General features: G+C 47.0%; 1 protein-coding gene across 1 annotated transcript; it reads right to left on the bottom strand.

Moving 5' to 3' along the window:
* Positions 1 to 12,023: 12,023 nt before the first annotated feature.
* On the bottom strand, positions 12,024 to 14,600 carry TIMM10 (translocase of inner mitochondrial membrane 10). Its single transcript, XM_012476482.2, has 3 exons — positions 14,501 to 14,600; positions 13,968 to 14,083; positions 12,024 to 12,466 (listed from the first exon to the last, which is right to left on the bottom strand). The coding sequence occupies exons 2-3, from the start codon at positions 14,036 to 14,038 to the stop codon at positions 12,265 to 12,267; spliced, it is 273 nt and encodes a 90-aa protein (XP_012331905.1). The 5' UTR covers positions 14,039 to 14,083; positions 14,501 to 14,600; the 3' UTR covers positions 12,024 to 12,264.
* Positions 14,601 to 20,005: the final 5,405 nt, after the last annotated feature.

Below are 20,005 nucleotides of genomic sequence, written 5' to 3'. Positions count from 1 at the left end.
GACATGGGTTTCTCTGGAGTTAATCAGATCGAGGTCTGAGTCTTGACTTTTCAACTGACTACCCTGGGTTACCTAAGACAAGTAACCTCTCCGAGTCTCATCTTCCTCCTCCCTAAATTTGGGTAAAATGGAACCTACCTAACTGCCCAAAGGAATCAGGATTGTGATTCAGGTAAAATGCTGAGCACAGTATTTGGCATAGTAAGCATAATGTTCATTGTTGCTGCTGTCATTATTTCAGACACCTGGCGATCGGATGCTTCCAGATCAATAATTGATTCCAGGTAAATCAGCCTCCCTGAGCCTCAGTTTCCTCATTTGTAAAATAGACTACTATGGTGTGGAGTAATGAGAAGTAAACTCATTACATGTGAGTTTAATCATGTGTTAAGAATGATACTGCTTATGTATGCTGGGCTTAACACCTAGGTGATGGGTTGATAGGTGCAATAAACCATCATGGCACACATTTACCTATGTAACAAACCTGCACATCCTGCACGTGTACCCCAGAACTTAAAATAAATTTTAAAAAAAGAGTGATACTGGTGGTCAGGCGTGGTGGCTCATGCCTGTAATCCCAGCACTTTGGGAGGCCAAGGCAGGAGGATCACTTGAGCTCAGGAGTTTGAGTTCAACCTGGCCAACATGGTGAAACCCCATCTCTACAAAAATTAGCCAGGCATGGTGGCGTGCACCTGCAGTCTCAGCTACCGGGCAGACTGAGGTGGAAGGATCGCTTGAGCTGGAGAGATGGAGGCTGCAGTGAACCAAGATCATGCCACTGCACTCCAGCCTGGGTGACAGAGTGAGACTGTCTCAAAAACAAAACAAAACAAAACAAGGGTGACTACAGAAAGCTCCAGGAAGACCTCAGATAAAAGGGAACAGATAAGCCACCAAGCCAAGAGAGGAACTAATGGCTACTACACACTGGGCACTTTCCAAAATAAAAATATTGTTACCAGTTCCTCAAGACACCATGGTCTCACTTAAACCTCATAACTGTCACAGAGGGAGAAAACTGTAGGCTTGCAGCTGGAGCAAGGCTAGAGGTAGGATGCAGAGTCAGGTCAGCCTGGCATTTAAGTGCTGCCTTCCCATTCTTCCCGGAGGGAGAACAGCAAGAGCAAAGGCTTATCAGTGGGAAGGCACAAGGAGTTCTCGCTGACCAAAGTACATGTCAGGCTCTGATGGTTTAATGTTTTAAAATGCAATACTGGCTCCCAGAACTTCCAGATCAAGGCCAAACTCCTCAGCTTAGCACAGGAGGCCCTAGAGTGAACTTTCTAAGCTAGGAGGGTCATGGATCCCTTTGAGAATACAAAAGACAGCAGGTGCGGTGGCTTATGCCTGTAATCCCAACACTTTGGGAGGCTGAGGCGGGAGGATCACTTAAGCACAGGAGTTCAAGACCAGCCTGGTCAACATAGTGAGACCTCTATTTCTATAAAAAATTTAACTGGCATGGTGGCATGTGCCTGTAGTCCCAGCTACTGGGGAGGCTGAGGTAGGATGATCCCCTGAGCCCGGAAAGTAGAGGCTGCATGAGCCAAGATCTTGCCACTTGCACTCCAGCTGGGTGACAGAGACCCTGTCTCAAATAAACAGAAAAAGAATAAAGAAGTTATTAAACCACTCTCTGTGCAAATGCTTGTGTGACCATGAACACACACACTCACTGACATTCACATTTCAGGGTTTTCATGGACCCTTCCCATGAGACTCTAGTGGTCCGTGGACACCCATGGCTGGAACACTCACTCTTCCTCATCCCAACCCACATTTCCATGGGGTTGGACTGTCTGCTACATGAGGACACAGGGCCTCATTTGGTGTGTTCATTCACTGCTGTGTATCCCAGCACCCAGAACAGCACTCAGCACCTAAGGGGCACTCAGCACATGTGCAATGAAGAGTCAGCCAGCTCTTTTCACAACTCCCAGTCTTTGCACCTGCTATTCCTTCTTGTGAAAATGACAGATTTCCTTTTTTTTTTTTTTGAGACAGATTATAGCTCTGTTGCCCAGGTTGAAGTGCAATGGCACAATCTCAGCTCATTGCAACCTCTGCCTCCCAGGTTCAAGCAATTCTCATGCCTCAGCCTTCCAAGTAGCTGGGATTACAGGCATGTACTACCACACCCAGCTAATTTTTGTATTATTATTATTATTTTCTTTAGTAGAGACGGGGTTTCACCATGTTGGCCGGGCTGGTCTTGAACTCCTGGCCTCACGTGATCCGCCCACCTTGGCCGCTCAAAGTGTTGGGATTGCAGGTGTGAGGCACTGCACCCAGCCTCTTTCTTCATTTCTAATGTATTCATCTTTCACAACTCAGCTCGAGTTTCACTTCTCACTGGAAGCTCTACCCTAGGCTGGATTCAGGGCCTTGTCCACATACCCACCCCTAAACACTCTGCTGACCTCTATGGAAGCCCCCACAGTGATCTAAAATAATCAGCCTAGTTTTCTGCCCCCATCTCACCCCATGAGATATACATCTCTTGGGGGCAGGAACCGCCACGTGGTAGGTGATTTGTGTGCCTGCTGCCTATCACGGGACCTGGTGCCTAATAAGCTTGCAGCCAACATTTGTGGAATAAATGAAAAGAGAGTGGTGGAAAATGAAGCTGAAAAGGTAGCCTAGGGTCAGTTTGGAATGACCTTCGGGAGGCCAAGGACTTTCAATCTTGTGAGGTAGGTAACAGGAAACGCCTGGATTTTTTTTTTTTTTTTTTTTTTTTTTGAGATTGAGTCTCGCTCTGTCCCCAGGCTGGAGTGCAGTGGCACAATCTCGCCTCACTGCAACCTCCACATCCCTGGTTCAAGTGATTCTCCTGCCTCAGCCTCCAGAGTAGCTGGGACTACAGGCACACGCCACCATGCCCAGCTAACTTTTGTATTTTTAGTAGAGATGGGGTTTCACTACGTTGGCCAGGATAGTCTCGATCTCTTGATCTCGTGATCCACCTGCCTCAGCCTCCCAAAGTGCTGGGATTATAGGCATGAGCCACCACGCCAGGCCGTATTTTGTTTTCTTTTGGTTTTGTTTGTTTTTAATGAAGGGGAGAGTTATTGTCAGGTTTTTGTGTTTAATGAATGGAGGATATGGAAAGGACAGAGACCTTACAGCAGTTAGGAGGTCACTATAATAGTTCACATTTTGCAGCCATAAAAAGGAATGACGCCAGGTGCGGTGGCTCACACCTATAATCCCAGCACTTTGGGAGGCCAAGGTGGGAGGATCATCTGAAGTCAGGAGTTCGAGACCAGCCTGACCAACACGGAGAAACTCCGTCTCTACTAAAAATACAAAATTAGCTGGGTGCGGTGGCACATGCCTGTAATCCCACCTACTTGGGAGTCTGAGGCAGGAGAATCACTTGAACCTGGGAGGTGGAGGTTGTGGTGAGCCAAGATTACGCCATTGCACTCCAACCTGGGCAACAAGAGCGAAACTCTATCTCAAGAAAAAAAAAAAAACAGGAATAAGATCATGTTCTTTTCAGGGACATGGACGAAGCTGGAAGCCATCATCTTCAGCAAATTAACACAGGAACAGAAAACCAAACACTGCATGTTCTTGCTCATAAGTGGGAGTTAAACATTGAGAACACATGGACACAGAGAGGCGAACAACACAGAAACCAGCGTCTATTGGGGGTGGAGGTGAGGGGAGGGAATCTAGACGACAGGTCAGTAGGTGCAACAAACCACCATGGCCCACGTACACCTACGCGACAAACCTGCACATTCTGCAAATGTATCCTGTATTTGTTTTGGAAATAAAGAAAAAACAAAGAAGAAGAAGAAGAAACAGACAAAAATAGTTCATATTTAAAATAATAAAAAATAGGCCGGGCATGGTGGCTCAAGTCTATAATCCCAACACTTCGGGAGGCCAACTCAGGCAGATCTCTTGAGCCCAGGAATTCAAGACCAGCCTGGGCAACATGGCGAAACCCTGTCTCTACAAAAAATACAAAACAAGCGAAAAAATTAGCCAGGACTGGTGGCGCATGCCTGTAGTCCCACAGGAGGCTGAGGTGGGAGACTCGCTTGAGCCTGGGAGGCAGAGGTTGCAGTGAGCTGAGATCGTGCCACTGCCCTCCACCTGAGGCAACAGGGCAAGACTTTGTCTCTAAATAAATAAAATAATAAAAAACAGAGAAGAGGAAAAAAATCTAAGACATACTTCCATATCTGAATCAATAGGATTTATAGGATTTATCAACCTTCTCTCCTGGCCCCAAAACTAATTCCTCCCTAAACTCTGTTCTCCTGACACTACTCATAGGTTCAGTATAACAGCATTATCGCATTGGCTGTCATGTGGGCTCCTGGCTAGAGGCTGCTTCAGAGCTTAGTGGACAAGGACACTGAGACAGGCTGGGTCTAAATCCTGGCTCTGCAGCTACTTGTGTGATTTTATGTCTATAAAACTTTGTGAATATGCAACACACGTAACTGTATACTTTATTTACTTTTTTGAGACAAGGTTTCACTCTGTCACCCAGGCTGGAGTGCAGTGGCACGATCTCAGCTCACTGTAACCTCCACCTCCCAGGCTCAAGCAATCCTCCTGCCTCAACCTCCCGAGTACCTGGGACTACAGGCATGTGCTACCACACCCGGCCGATTTTTGTATTTTTAGTAGACAGATAGTTTCACTATGTTGCCCAGGCTAGTTTTGAACTCCTGGACTCAAGTGCTCCGCCAGCCTCGGCCTCCCAAAGTGCTAAGATTACAAGTGTGAGCCACTGCTCCCAGACTAAATTGTATTCTTTAAAAGAGTGAATTGTATGGTGTTTGAGTTATATCTCAATTAAAAACAAACAAACAAACAACCTTTGCATGTGTCAGGCATTAGGGATTCAATGGTGAATAAGACACAGACCCTATCCTCAGACAACATGGAGTCCAGCGGGAGAGAGTCACAGATGAATTAAGTGTTACCTCATTTACAGAAAGCATCACGGACAAGAGACATGGTGCTATGAAAACGTATGCTTAAAGGAGATTTCAGGCCGGGCACGGTGGCTCATGCCTGTAATCCCAGCACTTTGGGAGGCCGAGGCGGGTGGATCACGAGGTCAAGAGATCGAGACCATCCTGGTCAACGTGGTGAAACCCCGTTTCTACTAAAAATACAAAAAATTAGCTGGGCATGGTGGTGCTTGCCTGTAATCCCAGCTACTCAGGAGGCTGAGGCAGGAGAATTGCCTGAACCCAGGAGGCGGAGGTTGCGGTGAGCCGAGATCGCGCCATTGCACTCCAGCCTGGGTAACAAGGACGAAACTCCATCTCCAAAAAAAAAAAAAAAAAAAAGGAGATTTCATCTAGACTGGAGGTCAGGGAAGAATCTTTCAGGGTGACGCTTGTGCTAAGTGTTCCATGTCAGAATCAGTGGAATTTAGCAGCCCTCGAGAGAAGGAAACAGCAAATGAAAAATCTTACAACAGGAGGATGTGGAGACAATCCAAGAGCTGAATGAGGGCTGGTGTGAACAAAGCACATAGGATGAGGGGCCTGTGGTGTGAGGTTGCAGCTGAAAAGGTAACAGGCTGATTACATTGGATCTTTTGAGACAATACAGAGTATGCAATAGGCCGAGTGCAGTGGCTCATGCCTGTAATCCCAGCACTTTGGGAGGCCAAGGCAGGCAGATCACCTGAGGTTGGGAGTTCGAGACCAGCCTGACCAACACGGAGAAACCCCGTCTCTACTAAAAATGTAAATTTAGCTGGGCATGGTGGCACATGCCTGTAATCTCAGCTACTCGTGAGGCTGAGGCAGGAGAATCACTTGAACCCGGGAGGTGGAGATTGCGGTGAGCCAAGAGAACGCCATTGCACTCTGGCCTGGGCAATAAGAGCAAAACTCCCTCTCAAAAAAAAACTCAAGTGACTGAAACTGACCTCCCCTCCCTAACTTGCCCTGCCTCCATTGTTCCCTGTATCATAAAAGTACCACCCTCCTCCACCCAGTGGCTTAAGACACACAGCTCAAGTCATCCCAGGCTTTCTCCCCACCTCACTCTCCACGTCCAGCCTACCAGTGAGCTTGTGGGTTCTACCATGTAAAGACTTCTGATGTCCAGCCACTCAGGCCTGGACTCCTGCAACCCTTCCAACCCTGTCTTCCCAATCCTATCTCCCCACATGAGCCCACCAGCCCATTGGAATGGACTACTCTAGATGCAGTTTTGATCAGGCCACTTCCCTTGAAAGGCTTCCCGTGATCCTCCGGGAAATGCACAAACTCCCAACGATGGCCCCCGAGTCCTGTGCCATCCGGGCCCACCCTCTGCTGTCAGCCTTCCTTTTAGCCCCTCTGCCCTCTGTGTTGTTGCCATGGTGACCTCCTTCACACCCACTAATACTCCATGCTCTCTCCTACCTCAAGTTCTTCCTGGGCCTGGAACATTCCCTGCACTAGCGTAGCCAATTACTGCTTCAGATCTTTTTTTTTTTTTTTTTTTTTTGAGACAGAGTTTCACTCTGCAGCCCAGGCTGGAGTCCAGTGGTGAATCTATCTCGGTTCACTGCAACCTCCACCTCCCGGGTTCAAGCAATTCTCCTGCCTCACCGTCCCAAGTAGCTGGGACCACAGGCATCATGCCCAGCTAATTTTTGTATTTTTAGTAGAGGTGGGTTTTCACCATGTTGGCCAGGCTGGTCTTGAACTCCCGACCTCAAATGACCACCCTCCTTGGCCTCCCAAAGTGTTAGGATTACAAGCGCGAGCCACTGTGCTCAGGCAGCCCTTCAGATCTTAACGGTCATTTCCTATAATGGCCTGACCTCTTGCAATAATTTGCCTGACTCCAGCAATGAATCCTTTTGCAATGTAACCTATATAACATCTGACTTTCCTTTTGAGAAAACTCATCATATATTTGTTCCTCTGACAGTTCAGAGGGCAGGGGCCTGTGCCCACCTTCCTCACCCTCATCCTCTCACCACCCACCTTCCTCGCCATCATCCTCTCACCACTTAACACAGAACCCACCAGCCACCATGCCTCCTGCCTGACAAATTCCCACCCATCCTTCAAATCTCACTCACCTATTACTTTCTGGGAGGTGCTTCCCTGAGCACCAAGACTATGGGATACATTCCTTCATGCATCCTGCTGAATATCTCTTTTTTGCGCGGTGGGTAGAGATGAGCATCTCACTATGTGGCCTAGGCTGACCTCAAACTCTTGGCCTCAATCAGTCCTCCTGCCTCAGCCTCCTAAAGTGCTGGGATTACAGGCATGAGCCACTGTGCCTGGCCACAACTGGTTTAGATTTTCTATCTTTGCCCCAGCACCTAAAACAATGCCTGTCAAAAGACTCCTCTTAGGTCAGCCCACAAGAGCGCTTATGAAAATCTCTAAAATTGCAAGCAAAATTCTATGTGCATTCAGGAAACAGGCTGTGACTTTTGTCAGATTTTCAAAGAGGTCTAGGAACTGAAAGAAGAACCTTTTCCCCAGATACTGAAGGAGATTCAAATAGCACTTCTAACACAGACTTCCGCTATGGAAAACCGTCCCCCTCTGGAATACAAGTTCCCAGAGGGCAAGAATCAAGGACCTTTACCTTCTTTCCTTTTTTTTTTTTTTTGAGACAAGGTCTTACTCTGTTGCCCAGGCTAGAGTGCAGGTTTGTGACCATGGCTCACTGCAGCTTCAAACTCCTGGGCTCAAGCAATCTTCCCACCTCAGCCTCCTGAATAGCTGGCACCACAGGCATATGCCACTATGCCCAGCTAATTTTTTTTTAGTAGAGATGGTGTCTCACTATTTTGCCCAGGCTGGTCTCAAACTCCTGGGCTCAAGCAGTCCTCCCACCTCGGACTCCCAAAGTGCTGGGATTATAGATGTGAGCATTGTGCCTGGCCTCTTTACCTGTGCTGTTAACTGATGTATTCCAAGGGTCTAGAATGGTGCCTGGCACGTTCTTGGTGTAGTTGTAAAATGACTAAATATAGTCTTAGACAACTGCAAGAGTTGGTTATCTGTTGCTGAGTAACAAATCATCCCAAAATATAGTGGCTTAAAACTACATGTATTGTCTCAGTTTGTCTAGGTCAGGAGATAGGGTGCAGCTTAACTGTGTGTTCTGTCTCAGGGTCTCTTACAAGCCTGCAAAGCATTGGCCAGGGTTGCAGTCATCTGAAAGCTCAAGTGGGGAAGGATCTGCCTCCAAGCTCACTCATGTGGCGAGTGCTTCAGTTCCTCGCTGGCTGGAGGCTCCCCTCAGTTCCTTACCACCACGTGGGCCTCTTGAGAGGTCAGCTCACAACATGGATGCTTGCTAGCTTGCTTCACCAGGGTAAACAGGAGGGAAGAACAAGACAGTGAGAGAGGGAGAGAGAGGGAGAATGAGAGCAAGATCAAGAGAGGGAAACCACCAAGACAGACATTACACTCTTTTGTAATTTAACCTTAGAAGTAGCATCCCATTACCCTTGCTGTGTTCTGTTTATGAGAAGCAAGTCTCTAGGTCTAGTACACACTCAAGGGAGAGGATTATACACAGGCATGAATACCAGGAAGAAGGGATCACTGGAGGCCCCAGTGATCTTCCAGGCTGCCTACCACAAAACATTTACAGCATGTTTTCTCATAGAGCATCCAGTTCATCTGGGCACCCAGAGCAGAAGGCACACACCAAATGCCTACAGGTCAAGCAGATGATGACAGGGAGGGAAGACACCAGTGGTGGGAGGTTTGGCGGACAATTGAGCCTCTGCCCATCTTCCGTCAGGCTGACACCAAGCAGGAATGCAGGTCAACTATTGTCAGAGCTTCCAAATTTTTTCTTTTTTTTTGTTTCTGAGACGGAATTTCGCTTTTGTCACCCAGGCTGGAGTGCAGTGGTGCGATCTCTGCTCATTGCAACCTCCGCCTCCGGGGTTCAAGTGATTCTCCTGCCTCGATCTCCCAAGTAGCTGGGATTAAGGTACACGCCACCATGCCTGGCTAATTTTTGTTATTTTTAGTAGAGATGGGGTTTCACCATGTTGGTCAGGCTGGTCTCAAACTCCTGACCTCAGGTAATCCACCTGCCTCAGCCTCCCAAAGTGCTGGGATTAAAGGTATGAGCCACGACTCCCAGCCCAAAATTTCAAAAGAAGCCAACGTCCTAATTTTTTGAGACATTTTCTGATTTTTAAAACTGATCAGCAAAAATACACCTGAGGGCTAGCAGTTTATGACTCCTCCCTATGGCAGAAAGTACCTACTTCATTGTTTTGTTTTGTTTTGTTTGACAGGGTCTCTCTGTCTCCCAGGCTGGAGTGCAGTGGCGCAGTCTCAGTTCACTGTAACCTCTGCCTCCTGGGTTCAAGTGATTCTTATGCCTCAGCCTCCCAAGTAGCTGGGATTACAGGTGTGCACCACCAGCCCAGCTAATTTTTTTTTTTTTTTAGATGGAGTTTCACTCTTGTTCCCCAGGCTAGAGTGCAATGACAAGATCTCAGCTCACTGCAACCTCTGCCTCCCAGGTTCAAGTGATTCTCCTGTCTCAGCCTCCTGAGTAGCTGGGATTACAGGTGGCCGCCACCACGCCCAGCTAATTTTTGTATTTTTAATAGAGATGGAGTTTTACCATGTTGGCCAGGCTGGTCTCAAACTCCTGACCTCAAGTGATCCACCCACCTCAATCTCCCAAAGTGCTCGGATTACAGGCATGAGCCACCACACCCAGCCCAATTTTTGTATTTTTAGTAGAGATGGGGTTTTACCATGTTGGCCAGGCTGGTCTCAAACTCCTGGCCTCAAGTGATCCAACCACCTCAACCTCGCAAAGTGCTGGGATTAAAGGTGTAACCACCACGCCCGGTCAGCCTAATTGTTATTTCTTATACCCTTTTATGTGTGTTCCAGCCCTCTTGCTGTCCACTCCACCCTCACCCTGCTTGCTCGTGGAGGGTAGGGATCTAACTAATTCACTTTGAGCACTTTCCAGAACTCTTTGCATGTAGCAGGCCAATAATAAATACTGTTGAGTGAAATATGAAACTCGACACATCTCTCACTAGGGACCATTCCCCCCAGTCCTAGAGCAGTGGTTAAAAGTGGCCTCTGGTGTCTAAGTTAGAATTCTGGCTCCACCACTTGCAGGCTACACGACTTTAGGCAAGTTACTAGCTTTTGAGAGCCTCAGCCTCTTCACCTGGGAACAATCGTAGCTGCCTTAAAGTTGTTAGAAGAATTAGCTGAAATAATACATGTGAAGAATTTAGTACAGAGCTGAGCGCACAATGGGAACTCAATAAATTAGTTACTTTCACTCACATCATCCCCTTCTCTGCTCTCTGGCTTCCTGCCTCATCACCCTTTAGTCCCTTAGCTACCTTCTTCTACCCCCATCTACCTGGCTGGCAGCTCGAGTGAGCCACCAAAATGCAAACTTGTCATTGTCACCGAATGATTAAAACTCTTCAATAGTTTGCTGTTGCCCTCAGTAGGAGAAAATCCAAACTCCTTAACACAGCTCACCAGGCTTTTTTGGAGCTAAGCCTGCCCAGCCTCCAAGCCTCTTCACTTCTCTTCACACTCAGCACTCCAGCCACACTGAAGCTGAAGCTCTCCTTTCTGGAAGGCTCCACCTCCACACTTAAAGCCAGTTCAACAAAGCCTTTGCAAGTACCACTGCCTCCAGCTGGAACCTCTCATCCCCACTTCTACCACCCCTGCTACATGTTCCAGCTCTGTGCTAACAGAGAATTCTTGATGTTTCTTGCTAAACCTGAAGGCATGCACAATATCGATTTTCTTCACCTGTCAAATGATAAAACGTGTGGAATTGTCTGCAGCAGCGCTGACCATGAGCAGACAGCGCCACCTGTTGACCAAAATCTGCACTTCAGTACCTGGAAAGAGCTTTATTGCTCTCTACCCCTAAGAGGAGCAACGGCTTTGAAGTTTTCCACTACATCTGTCATCTTCACCTCCCACCAAACTTAGCAATGAAAAAAAAGCTAATGTTACTGCATACTGAATGTATGCTAGGCACTCTCCTAAGTGCTTTGGTTAACACGTTTAATTTTTGCAACTGCCTAAGAGGTAGGTAAACTTACTGCCATTTTACAATGGGGTAATTGAGGCACAGAGCAGTTAAAATGCCTCACCCAAGATCACACTACTAGAAAATTTCAGTAGAAACTCAAAGTTACGTAGTCTGGCTTGAACCTGCACTCACAAGCCCCAAACTCACTGCATCTATTCTATCTGCTTTATGCCAATGACCTAGTTACATCCCAGACACTTTCACCAGGAAGGCCAACTTTGAAGGTACTACTGTCACAGTGGCACTGGTGTCAACCACAGTCCCATCTGGAGATGTACACATTCTGAAAACTGCTCAGTCCTCTGAAGATGCTCCTCGGTGAGACAGCAAACGCACTAGCGATCGGGTCTGGCCTCCATATTACTGCTCTGCTTGTGTGAACTCAAGCAAGCAACATGCTTCTTAAATCCTCAGCTTCCTCATCTGTAAAACAGGGATAGTCAAAGGGCTAACCGTGTTTGACTAACCCTGTTTTACAGATGAAGAAGTGAAAGCATGCAAAAAGAACAGGGTCAGGGCCACACAAAAAAACAGCAGAAAGCAGGCAAACCGAAGCTGTGTTCCTTTTTTTTTTTTTTGGAGATAGAGTCTTGCTCTGTCGCCCAGGTTAGAGTACAGTGGCACAATCTCGACTCAGGCAACCTCTGCCTTTGGGGTTCAGGCAATTCTCCTGCCTCAGCCTCCTAAGTAGCTGGGATTACAGGCACATGCCACTACACCCAGCTAATTTTTGTATTTCTAGCAGAGATGGGGTTTTGCCATGTTGGCCAGGCTGGTCTTGAACTCCTGACCTCAAGTGATCACCCCCCGCCCCAAGCCTCCCAAAGTGCTGATTACAGGGTAAGCAACCACGCCCAGCCTGTCTTACTCTTAAAATACTACATTAGTCTCCCCTCTGCTTGTAGAGGTTTTCTGTTTTCTTTACTCTCAAAGCCAAGCACACTGCTTTACACATAGTAGGTGTCAACAAAGTTTATATATATATATATATACACACACACATACATACACACAGAGTCACATTCCAGTGTGACAAATACTCCTTCACCAGGAGAAAGCACTACCACTCTGGGATCTTGAAGACTCTCTACCGAGAGCCTAGGCCTGGCAGTCTTCACAGATGACACCCAACAGGGGGCACTTTTATTCAAGTGGGGAGGGGTGGGATGTAGCCCAGGGTGTATACTGACTGAGACCTCACGCGGGCCCAGAGCTCTGCTGCACCCTCTTCATCAGCTCTTCATCCTGCATAGACAACTCTGTCAACTTTTTGCCCATCCGCTCATGGATGTCCAGGTACTTAGACACACATCGGTCCAGGCACACAGACTCGCCCTTGGACAGCTCTGCTTCCTTGTAGTGAGGAGGCACACACTTCCGGTGGCAGGCACTGGTCATTCTGGAGGGAGGGAGGGGCAAGGTCATGTCAGCAGCATCCTGTGACATCCCAGGAACCCTCGACCATCCCAGCCCTGCTATATTGATTTCACCTTCCCCAAGAAAGCACTGTAAATCCTCAGTTTCCACCTCAACCACTGGAAGCTCCTTGCAAGTAGGAAACTTGTCTGAGCCCCTGTATATGACTAATTAAGCAGAAACCATTTGTTGAGGACTGGCTATGTGCCAGGCATCATGCTAAGTGCTTTACATGCATTCTGTTATGCAATCCTTACAATAATCCTAAGAGATACTTATCCCCATTTCACAGATGAGGAAATTAAAGCAAAGAGAGGCTCGGTAATTTTCTAAGAATCACATAGAGCTGGAATATGAATGCAGATCATCTGGCCTCACAGCCTACACTTAAAAATCCTTCTTAATTTAAAGCCTTCAGGGTAAACCAACCAATCAAGAGAGGTTACATCAATAAAAATAGCAGACATTTCACTGTTGCTAAGTGTTGGGCTTGAGGCTAAGGGCTTTCATATATTTTTAGATGTAATATATATGATACCCTATGAGGTAGGTATCATTATGTCTTTTTCATAATGAGGAAACCAATTGTCAGACAGTGCAAGTAACACGTCCAAGAACACTGCTGGTGATTGGTGGAGCCAGGATTTGTTCCCAATTTTGCCAAATGATTATGAGCACTAGTTGCAGAATCAGACTGAGGTGCTAGTTCTGGTGTTGTTACTGACCAGCTGTGGACCCTGAGGAAGTTACTTAACTTCTAGAAGCATTAATTTCCTCATTTTAAGATGGGACTAATAAAATTAACCCACTGGATTATTTTGAAGATTAACAAGTGACTGACACAGAATAAAGGTGTTTTTTTTTGTTTTGTTTTTTGAGACGGAGTTTTGCTCTTGTCCAGGCTGGAGTGCAGTGGCACGATTTCAGCTCACCACAACCTCCGTCTTCTGGGTGCAAGTGATTCTCCTGCCTCAGTCTCCCTAGTAGCTGGGATTACAGGCGCCCGCCACCATGCCCGGATAATTTTTGTATTTTTAGTAGAGACGGGATTGCGTCATGTTGACCAGAAGTCTGGAACTCCTGACCTCGTGATCCGCCCACCTCGGCCTCCCAAAGTGCTGGGATTACAGGCATGAGTCACTGCCTCGGCCAAGGGTTTTAAAATGTTAACTACTAAATGGGCTGACTATGTGCCATTTGCCAAAAAGCAAATACTCAGCTTTTCTTGGAACCTAACCAGAGCCTGGATTGGAGTTTCTCTTCCTGCTCGGCTCCCGCATCTCCAGTTCCATCCCCATCTAAATATTCTAGTGACCCTTTACTGCATCTGCATTAGAACCAACCTTAAAGGTGGGTATGGAGAGGGTAAGCATGGGCCTCCCGCTCCCCTACATTCAGGATGGAATTTGTTATAAGTCATTCACCTTCGATAAGGGTGACCAAGGCTTATTTTCCAAGACAGTGTAGCACACGGTTCTCTTTACCTGTTGTACATATCGGCCATCATCTCCACCTCCAGCTCTGCAGCCAGCTGTTGGGCCCTGAGCGGATCCATCTCGGCCTAGCACCCTGGAAGGGATCTCCTTCTGGCCTCCTACTCCTGGGAGGAGACATCATCATCACCCACTGCGGCCGTTCACTCTCCTACCCCGGGGCTAGAGGATCCAAAAAGACTCACAGGGCGCCAGACCACCAGGGGCCACTGACCTCAGTGAGCTTAACCACCCCATTTCACGGATGTGGAAACTGAGGCCTAGCCCAAGGTCGCACGGGACATCCATGGCGAGCCTGGAAATCGAGCCCCGGATCTCTGACACCCAAGTCCCTAGAGGTCACCTCTATTCAGAAGATCGAGGACCGGGTCAGAACGCTCTAACCCAGGCCTGAACCTCCAGGGCCCTGGGAATGAGATCATACGCTGAACAGAGGAGACCGGGACCCGGCCCAAAGTGTACACTTCTGAAATGGCGACGCCATCATCAGGACACATTGAATTCAGAGGTTACGGATCACTCACCACTACTTGGGACGGATCACAATGCCCACGGAGACCCCAACTTCTCACAAATACTATAACGTTACCCGCCTCCCAAGAAGGCGCCAGCGGAAGCACGTGGGTTACTTCCGGGAGCGAAGTCCCGCCTCTTTTTTGCTCCAAACTCGCTTCCGGAATGAAATACCAACGAGACGGCTCCGGGAACTCGGCGGATCTTAGAAAGGGAGCGAGCGGCGCCGGGCGAAGAGGAAGGCGATTTGCCTGTGCTAGAGGGGACGCCAAAGTACCATAGAGGCGTGGGTGGGGTGCAGAGCGCCTGCGGTCCGATCAGAATTCAAGTCTCTTAGGTTATCGCTGAGAGTTTTCAGTTTATTGGTTCTGTAGGAAGAGGCGTGGCGACAGATATCACAGACCCTCACCCTCGTCCGGGACAGCAGCAAATCAGGCATGGAGACAGAAGAACACCCCCAACAGCGGTTCTCAGTTTTCGTTTCGCGTTAAAATCACCTGGAACGCTTTTAAAAATCCCAGTGCCCACAACTCACCTCATTTCAATTAAATCAGAATCTCTGGGAGTAGGACCCAGGTATCAGTACAATTTAAAATTCCCCAGGTGATTCGTTTGTACAGCCAAATTTGAGAAGCAGTGCTCCATAAGACCTTGTGCGATTACCGCTGTGTGTAGATCATACTAACCCCGTCTGGGGTTGCAAAGATAAGCGAGATACGGTTCCTGCTTGCAGAAAGAGGAGACGTGTGAAATACGTTTTCTTCAACAGTTAGAGGCCCTGAGCCACAAAAAGATTAATAAACGCAATTTAGGCTGCCACCAGGACTAATCTTGGGTGAGGGAGAAGGAGGGTACTGGTGAACTTCTCATCTTTCAAGACTTTATGTGTTCTTCAAACTTCACCGTTCGCTCGGTACCCACTAAAAAGAAGGAAACAACACTCAGTCCCTTGATTTGTCACACAATTTCCTAGTAAAATGAATTTACACGATGTAAATTAATGACTCAAGGGTACATTGCCCATTGGAAAAGGTGGGCTAGACATTTTATATGTGTGGTCGTCACATGCTTCTCTAATTGTCCAGGACCATCCTGATTTTAAACAATTGACCTTCCTACTGCTCTGAAGACTCATCTTTGTCAAACCTTGTGCCCCAATTTTTTAAGATTGAGGTATAACATTCATAAAGTGCATAAAATACACAACTCTTAAGCTTAATTCAATATATATATACACATTAATATTGTAAGGCTGGTTGCCTCACCAGGAGCTCGGACGCACACCGCCACCCCTTTTGTCCGAAAGCTCGGACATGCTCGGGCATGTGCCCTTCTCCCTTTCTCGCACAGCCTGGCTTTTCCTTAAAGAACCCAGTATGCAAGCGGGGTCTTGTGATTCTAGCCAATAGTAGCCAAGTCTTTCTAGCCAATAGCAGCTGAGTCTTTCTAGCCAATAGCAGTCGAGTAATTCTAACCAATAGCAGCCAAGTCCTGTATGCAAACAAAGGCTTGTAACCTTATCCAATAGTAGTCCTGCTCTCCCACAACCAATCGAGCTCCTTCACTCCCTATAAAACCCCAGGTCTGAGAGGAGTCCTTGCGACTTCTCTGGCCCGTCCTGTCGGACCGGAGAATCTCACCTGGGAGCCTGAATAAACCCTTCATATTGGATCTTCTTGTGTTGGCCTCAGTTTCTTCCTTTTAAACTCGGCAAGAACAAACCTTACACATATATCAGGATATACTTCCTGTACCCCAAAAAGTTATCTTGTGTTCCTTCCCCATCAATACTCCCTCTCAAAGTTAACGACTATTTTGACCTGTATCACCATCAATTAGTTTTCCCTGTTCTTGAACTTCAGGTAAATGGAATTATACATTATTTTCTATTTTGTGCCTGACTTCTTTTATTTATTTATTTTGAGATGGAGTCTCACTCTTGTTACCAGGCTGGAGTGCAATGGCGAGATCTTGGCTCACTGCAACCCCCCACCTCCCCAGTTCAAGCGATTCTCCTGCCTCAGCCTCCTGAGTAGCTGGGAATACAGGCACGTGCCACCAAGCCCAGCTAATTTTTGTATTTTTAGTAGAGATGGGGTTTCACCATGTCTGCCAGGATAGTCTCGATCTCTTGACCTCCTCATGATCCACCCGCCTTGGCCTCCCAAAGTGCTGGGATTACAGACGTGAGCCACCCCACCCAGCCTGTGCCTGACTTCTTTAGCTCAATTTACCTGTAAGATTTCTTCCATTTTGTTGTGTGTATCTGTTATTCCTTCCGTTTTATTGCTGTCTAGTGTTTGATTGTATGAATATGCCACAATTCATTTATCCATTCTCCTGTTGATGGGTGTTTGGGGATTGTTTCCAGTTTTTGCCTATTATGCAATAATGCTGCTGTCATACTCTTGTACAGATGGACATATCTTGCCTTGGTTTTTGCTTTTGAAAATATAGTAAACATTGGCCAGGTGTGGTGGCTCACAACCGTAATCCCAGCACTTTTGGAGGCTGAGGCAGGTGGATCATCTGAGGTCAGGAGTTCAAGACCAGCCTGGTCAACATGGTGAAACCCCATCTCTACTAAAAATACAAAAAAATTAGCCAGGCGTGATGGCGGGCACCTTTAATCTCAGCTATGCAGGAGGCTAAGGCAGTAGAATCGCTTGAACCTGGGAGGCAGAGGTTGCAGTGAGCCAAGATCGCGCCATTGCACTCCAGTCTGGGCAACAAGAGTGAAATTCCAACTCAAAAAAAAAAAAAAAAGAAAGAGGAAAAGAAAATATAGTCAACATTATGTTTCCCAGGCTGGTCTCAAACTCCTGGGCTCAAACAATACTCCTGTCTTGGCTTCCCAAAGTGTTGGGATTACAGGCATGAGTCATTCCATGCCCAGCTGGAATATTTAAAACATATGGAAAAGCAGAGAGAACAGGACATTGAACTTCCATATATTCATCACCAGAACTTAGCAATTGTTAACATTTGTCCATATTTTCTTCATCCATTTTTATTTCTAACAGATAAATCCTTTTTATTTATTTATTTATTTTTTGAGACAGGGTCTCACTCTGTCGCTCAGGCTGGAGTGCAGAGGCCTAGTCATAGCTCACCTTTACCTTAAACTCCTGGGCTCAAGCAATCCTCCCATCTCAGCCTCCTGAATAGCTAGGGCTACAGGCACAAGCCACCATGCCTGTCTGGTTTTTAATTTTTTTTTTTTTTAGAAATAGGGTCTTGCTATGTTGTCCAGGCTCGTTTCAAGCTCCTGGCCTCAAGCAATCCTCTTGCCTTGGTCTCTCAAAGCACTGGTATTACAGGCATCACCACACTGGGCCCTGCTTAACACTTTTATTTTGAGACAGAGTCTCACCCTCTCTCCAGGCTGGAGTGCAGTGGCACAATCTCGGCTCATTGCAAACTCTGTCACCCGGATTCAAGAGATTCTCTTTCCTCAGCCTCCTGACTAGCTGGGACTACAGGCACACACCACCATGCCCAGCTAATTTTTGTATTTTTAGTAGAGATGGGGTTTCACCATGTTAGCCAGGATGGTCTCAACCTCCTGACCTTATGATCTACCTGCCTCCGCCTCCCAAAGTTCTGGGGTTACAGGCATGAGCCACAGTGCACGGCCAACAAATGTTTAAGTGCATTATACAGTATTTTTAACTACATGTACATATTGTACACAGATCTCTAGAATTCATTCATCTTGTGTAACTGAAATTTTATACCCATTATATAGCAACTCCCCACTTCCCCAACCGTTCAGCCTCTGGACAACCATTGTCTTACTGATTATAACACTATTGTTATTTTTATAGTTATTTACTGTGTCTTTCCTCTATGTGGGGACCTACAGGTAGGAATCTCTCATGGTCCCAGTTGAGTTGCTGCTTTTTATTTTATTTTTTCTTGAGATGGAGTTTTGCTCTTATTGCCCAGGCTGGAGAGCAGTGGTGCGATCTCAGCTCACCGCAACCTCTGCCTCCCAGGTTCAAGCGATCTTCTGCCTCAGCCTCCCAAGTAGCTGGGATTACAGGATGTGCCACCACACCTGGCTAATCTTCAATTTTTAGTAGAGACAGGGTTTCTCCATGTTGGTCAGGCTGGTCTCAAACTCCCAACCTCAGGTGATCTGTCCACCTCAGCCTCCCAAAGTGCTGGGATCACAGGCATAAGCCAGTGCACCTGGCCTGACTTGCTTCTTGTAGAAGACAGCTTAGCCTTAGACTTTGAAGATATCCTTAGACCTCCAGATATGTCATCCAAAACTGCTGATGTCTCAGCACCATGCTGCAACTCTGGCTCCTCCTTCTACCCTGCATGCTACCTCTTCCCAACTTCACAAAGGTGAGTTGTATATTTTCTATTCACCTTGGGTCAGTATTGTCCTCTCAGATGGGACCCAGCCCCAGAAGAAGAGATGCAGAGTTTTCACCTAGAGTCACTTCAAGTTGGCCCTGACCACTCATGAGAGGTGCAGAGAATACAAAAACAGAGGCTTCCTGTGACCTCCCTTGTGATGGAATGGCTTACGTCATTCTATTCACGTGAAGAAAAAGCTGGCCCTGGCTTTATCACTGCCTGCAGTTTCCCTGTTTCACTGTCTGCACTCTCACTTCCACGGCTGACACCAGTCCAAGCCACCACTGTCGTGCACCAGGGTCACTGAGTTTGTCTCCTCATGCTTCCCCTTCACTTTATTCTCAAAACAGCACCCATCCAGAGTGCACCTGCCCAAGATTGGTGAGTTCTTCCACATCTCTCTCTGGCTTGCTGGGCTTTTTTTTGTTTAAATTCATTTCTCTTGCCCTGCTGTCATTAGATATTGAAAAGAGTAAAATAGGCCAGGTGTGGTGGCTCACGCCTATAATCGCAGCCGGGTTTTCAGTATTACTAGAGGCAGCAGACAACCATTAATATTGGACTGTTCGATCACTAGTACCCAAACCTGGATGCACAAAAAGATCTCTCTTTCAGATCATCCCACGCAAGGCCTCAAAGTTCCTATCACACACTCCTTTTCTTTTCTTTTTGAGACGAAGTCTTGCTCTGTTGCCCAGGCTGGAGTGCAGTGGCTTGATCTCGGCTCACTGCAACCTCCGCCTCCTGAGTTCAAGAGATTCTCTGCCTCAGCCTCCTGAGTAGCTGGGATTACAGGCACCCACCACCATGCCCAGCTAATTTTTGTATTTTTAGTAGAGATAGGGTTTCACTATCTTGACCAGGCTGGTCTTGAACTCCTGACCTTGTGATCCACCCTTCTCGGCCTCCCAAAGTGCTGGGATTACAGGTGTGAGCCACCGAGCCCGGCCATCCTGTCACATATGTCTGCTAATTAATTAGTTCATTCAATATATATTGATCAAGCACCTAATATAAGCCAGACAGATTATAAGGAAAAGAATAAAGTAATTTTAGATTTAGTATGATGAGAACAATAAAAACAGCTGAAATGATGAAGAGGAATTGAAGGTCATGGGAGACCTCTCAAGGGAATGAAATTTGAG

This window comes from Aotus nancymaae, unplaced genomic scaffold, assembly GCF_030222135.1.
Source record: "Aotus nancymaae isolate 86718 unplaced genomic scaffold, 86718_ANA_hifiasm-v0.15.2.pri h1tg000059l, whole genome shotgun sequence".
Taxonomy (NCBI): domain Eukaryota; kingdom Metazoa; phylum Chordata; class Mammalia; order Primates; family Aotidae; genus Aotus; species Aotus nancymaae.
Note: the sequence above shows the minus strand (reverse complement) of the source record. Positions and strands in the feature narration are given on the sequence as shown.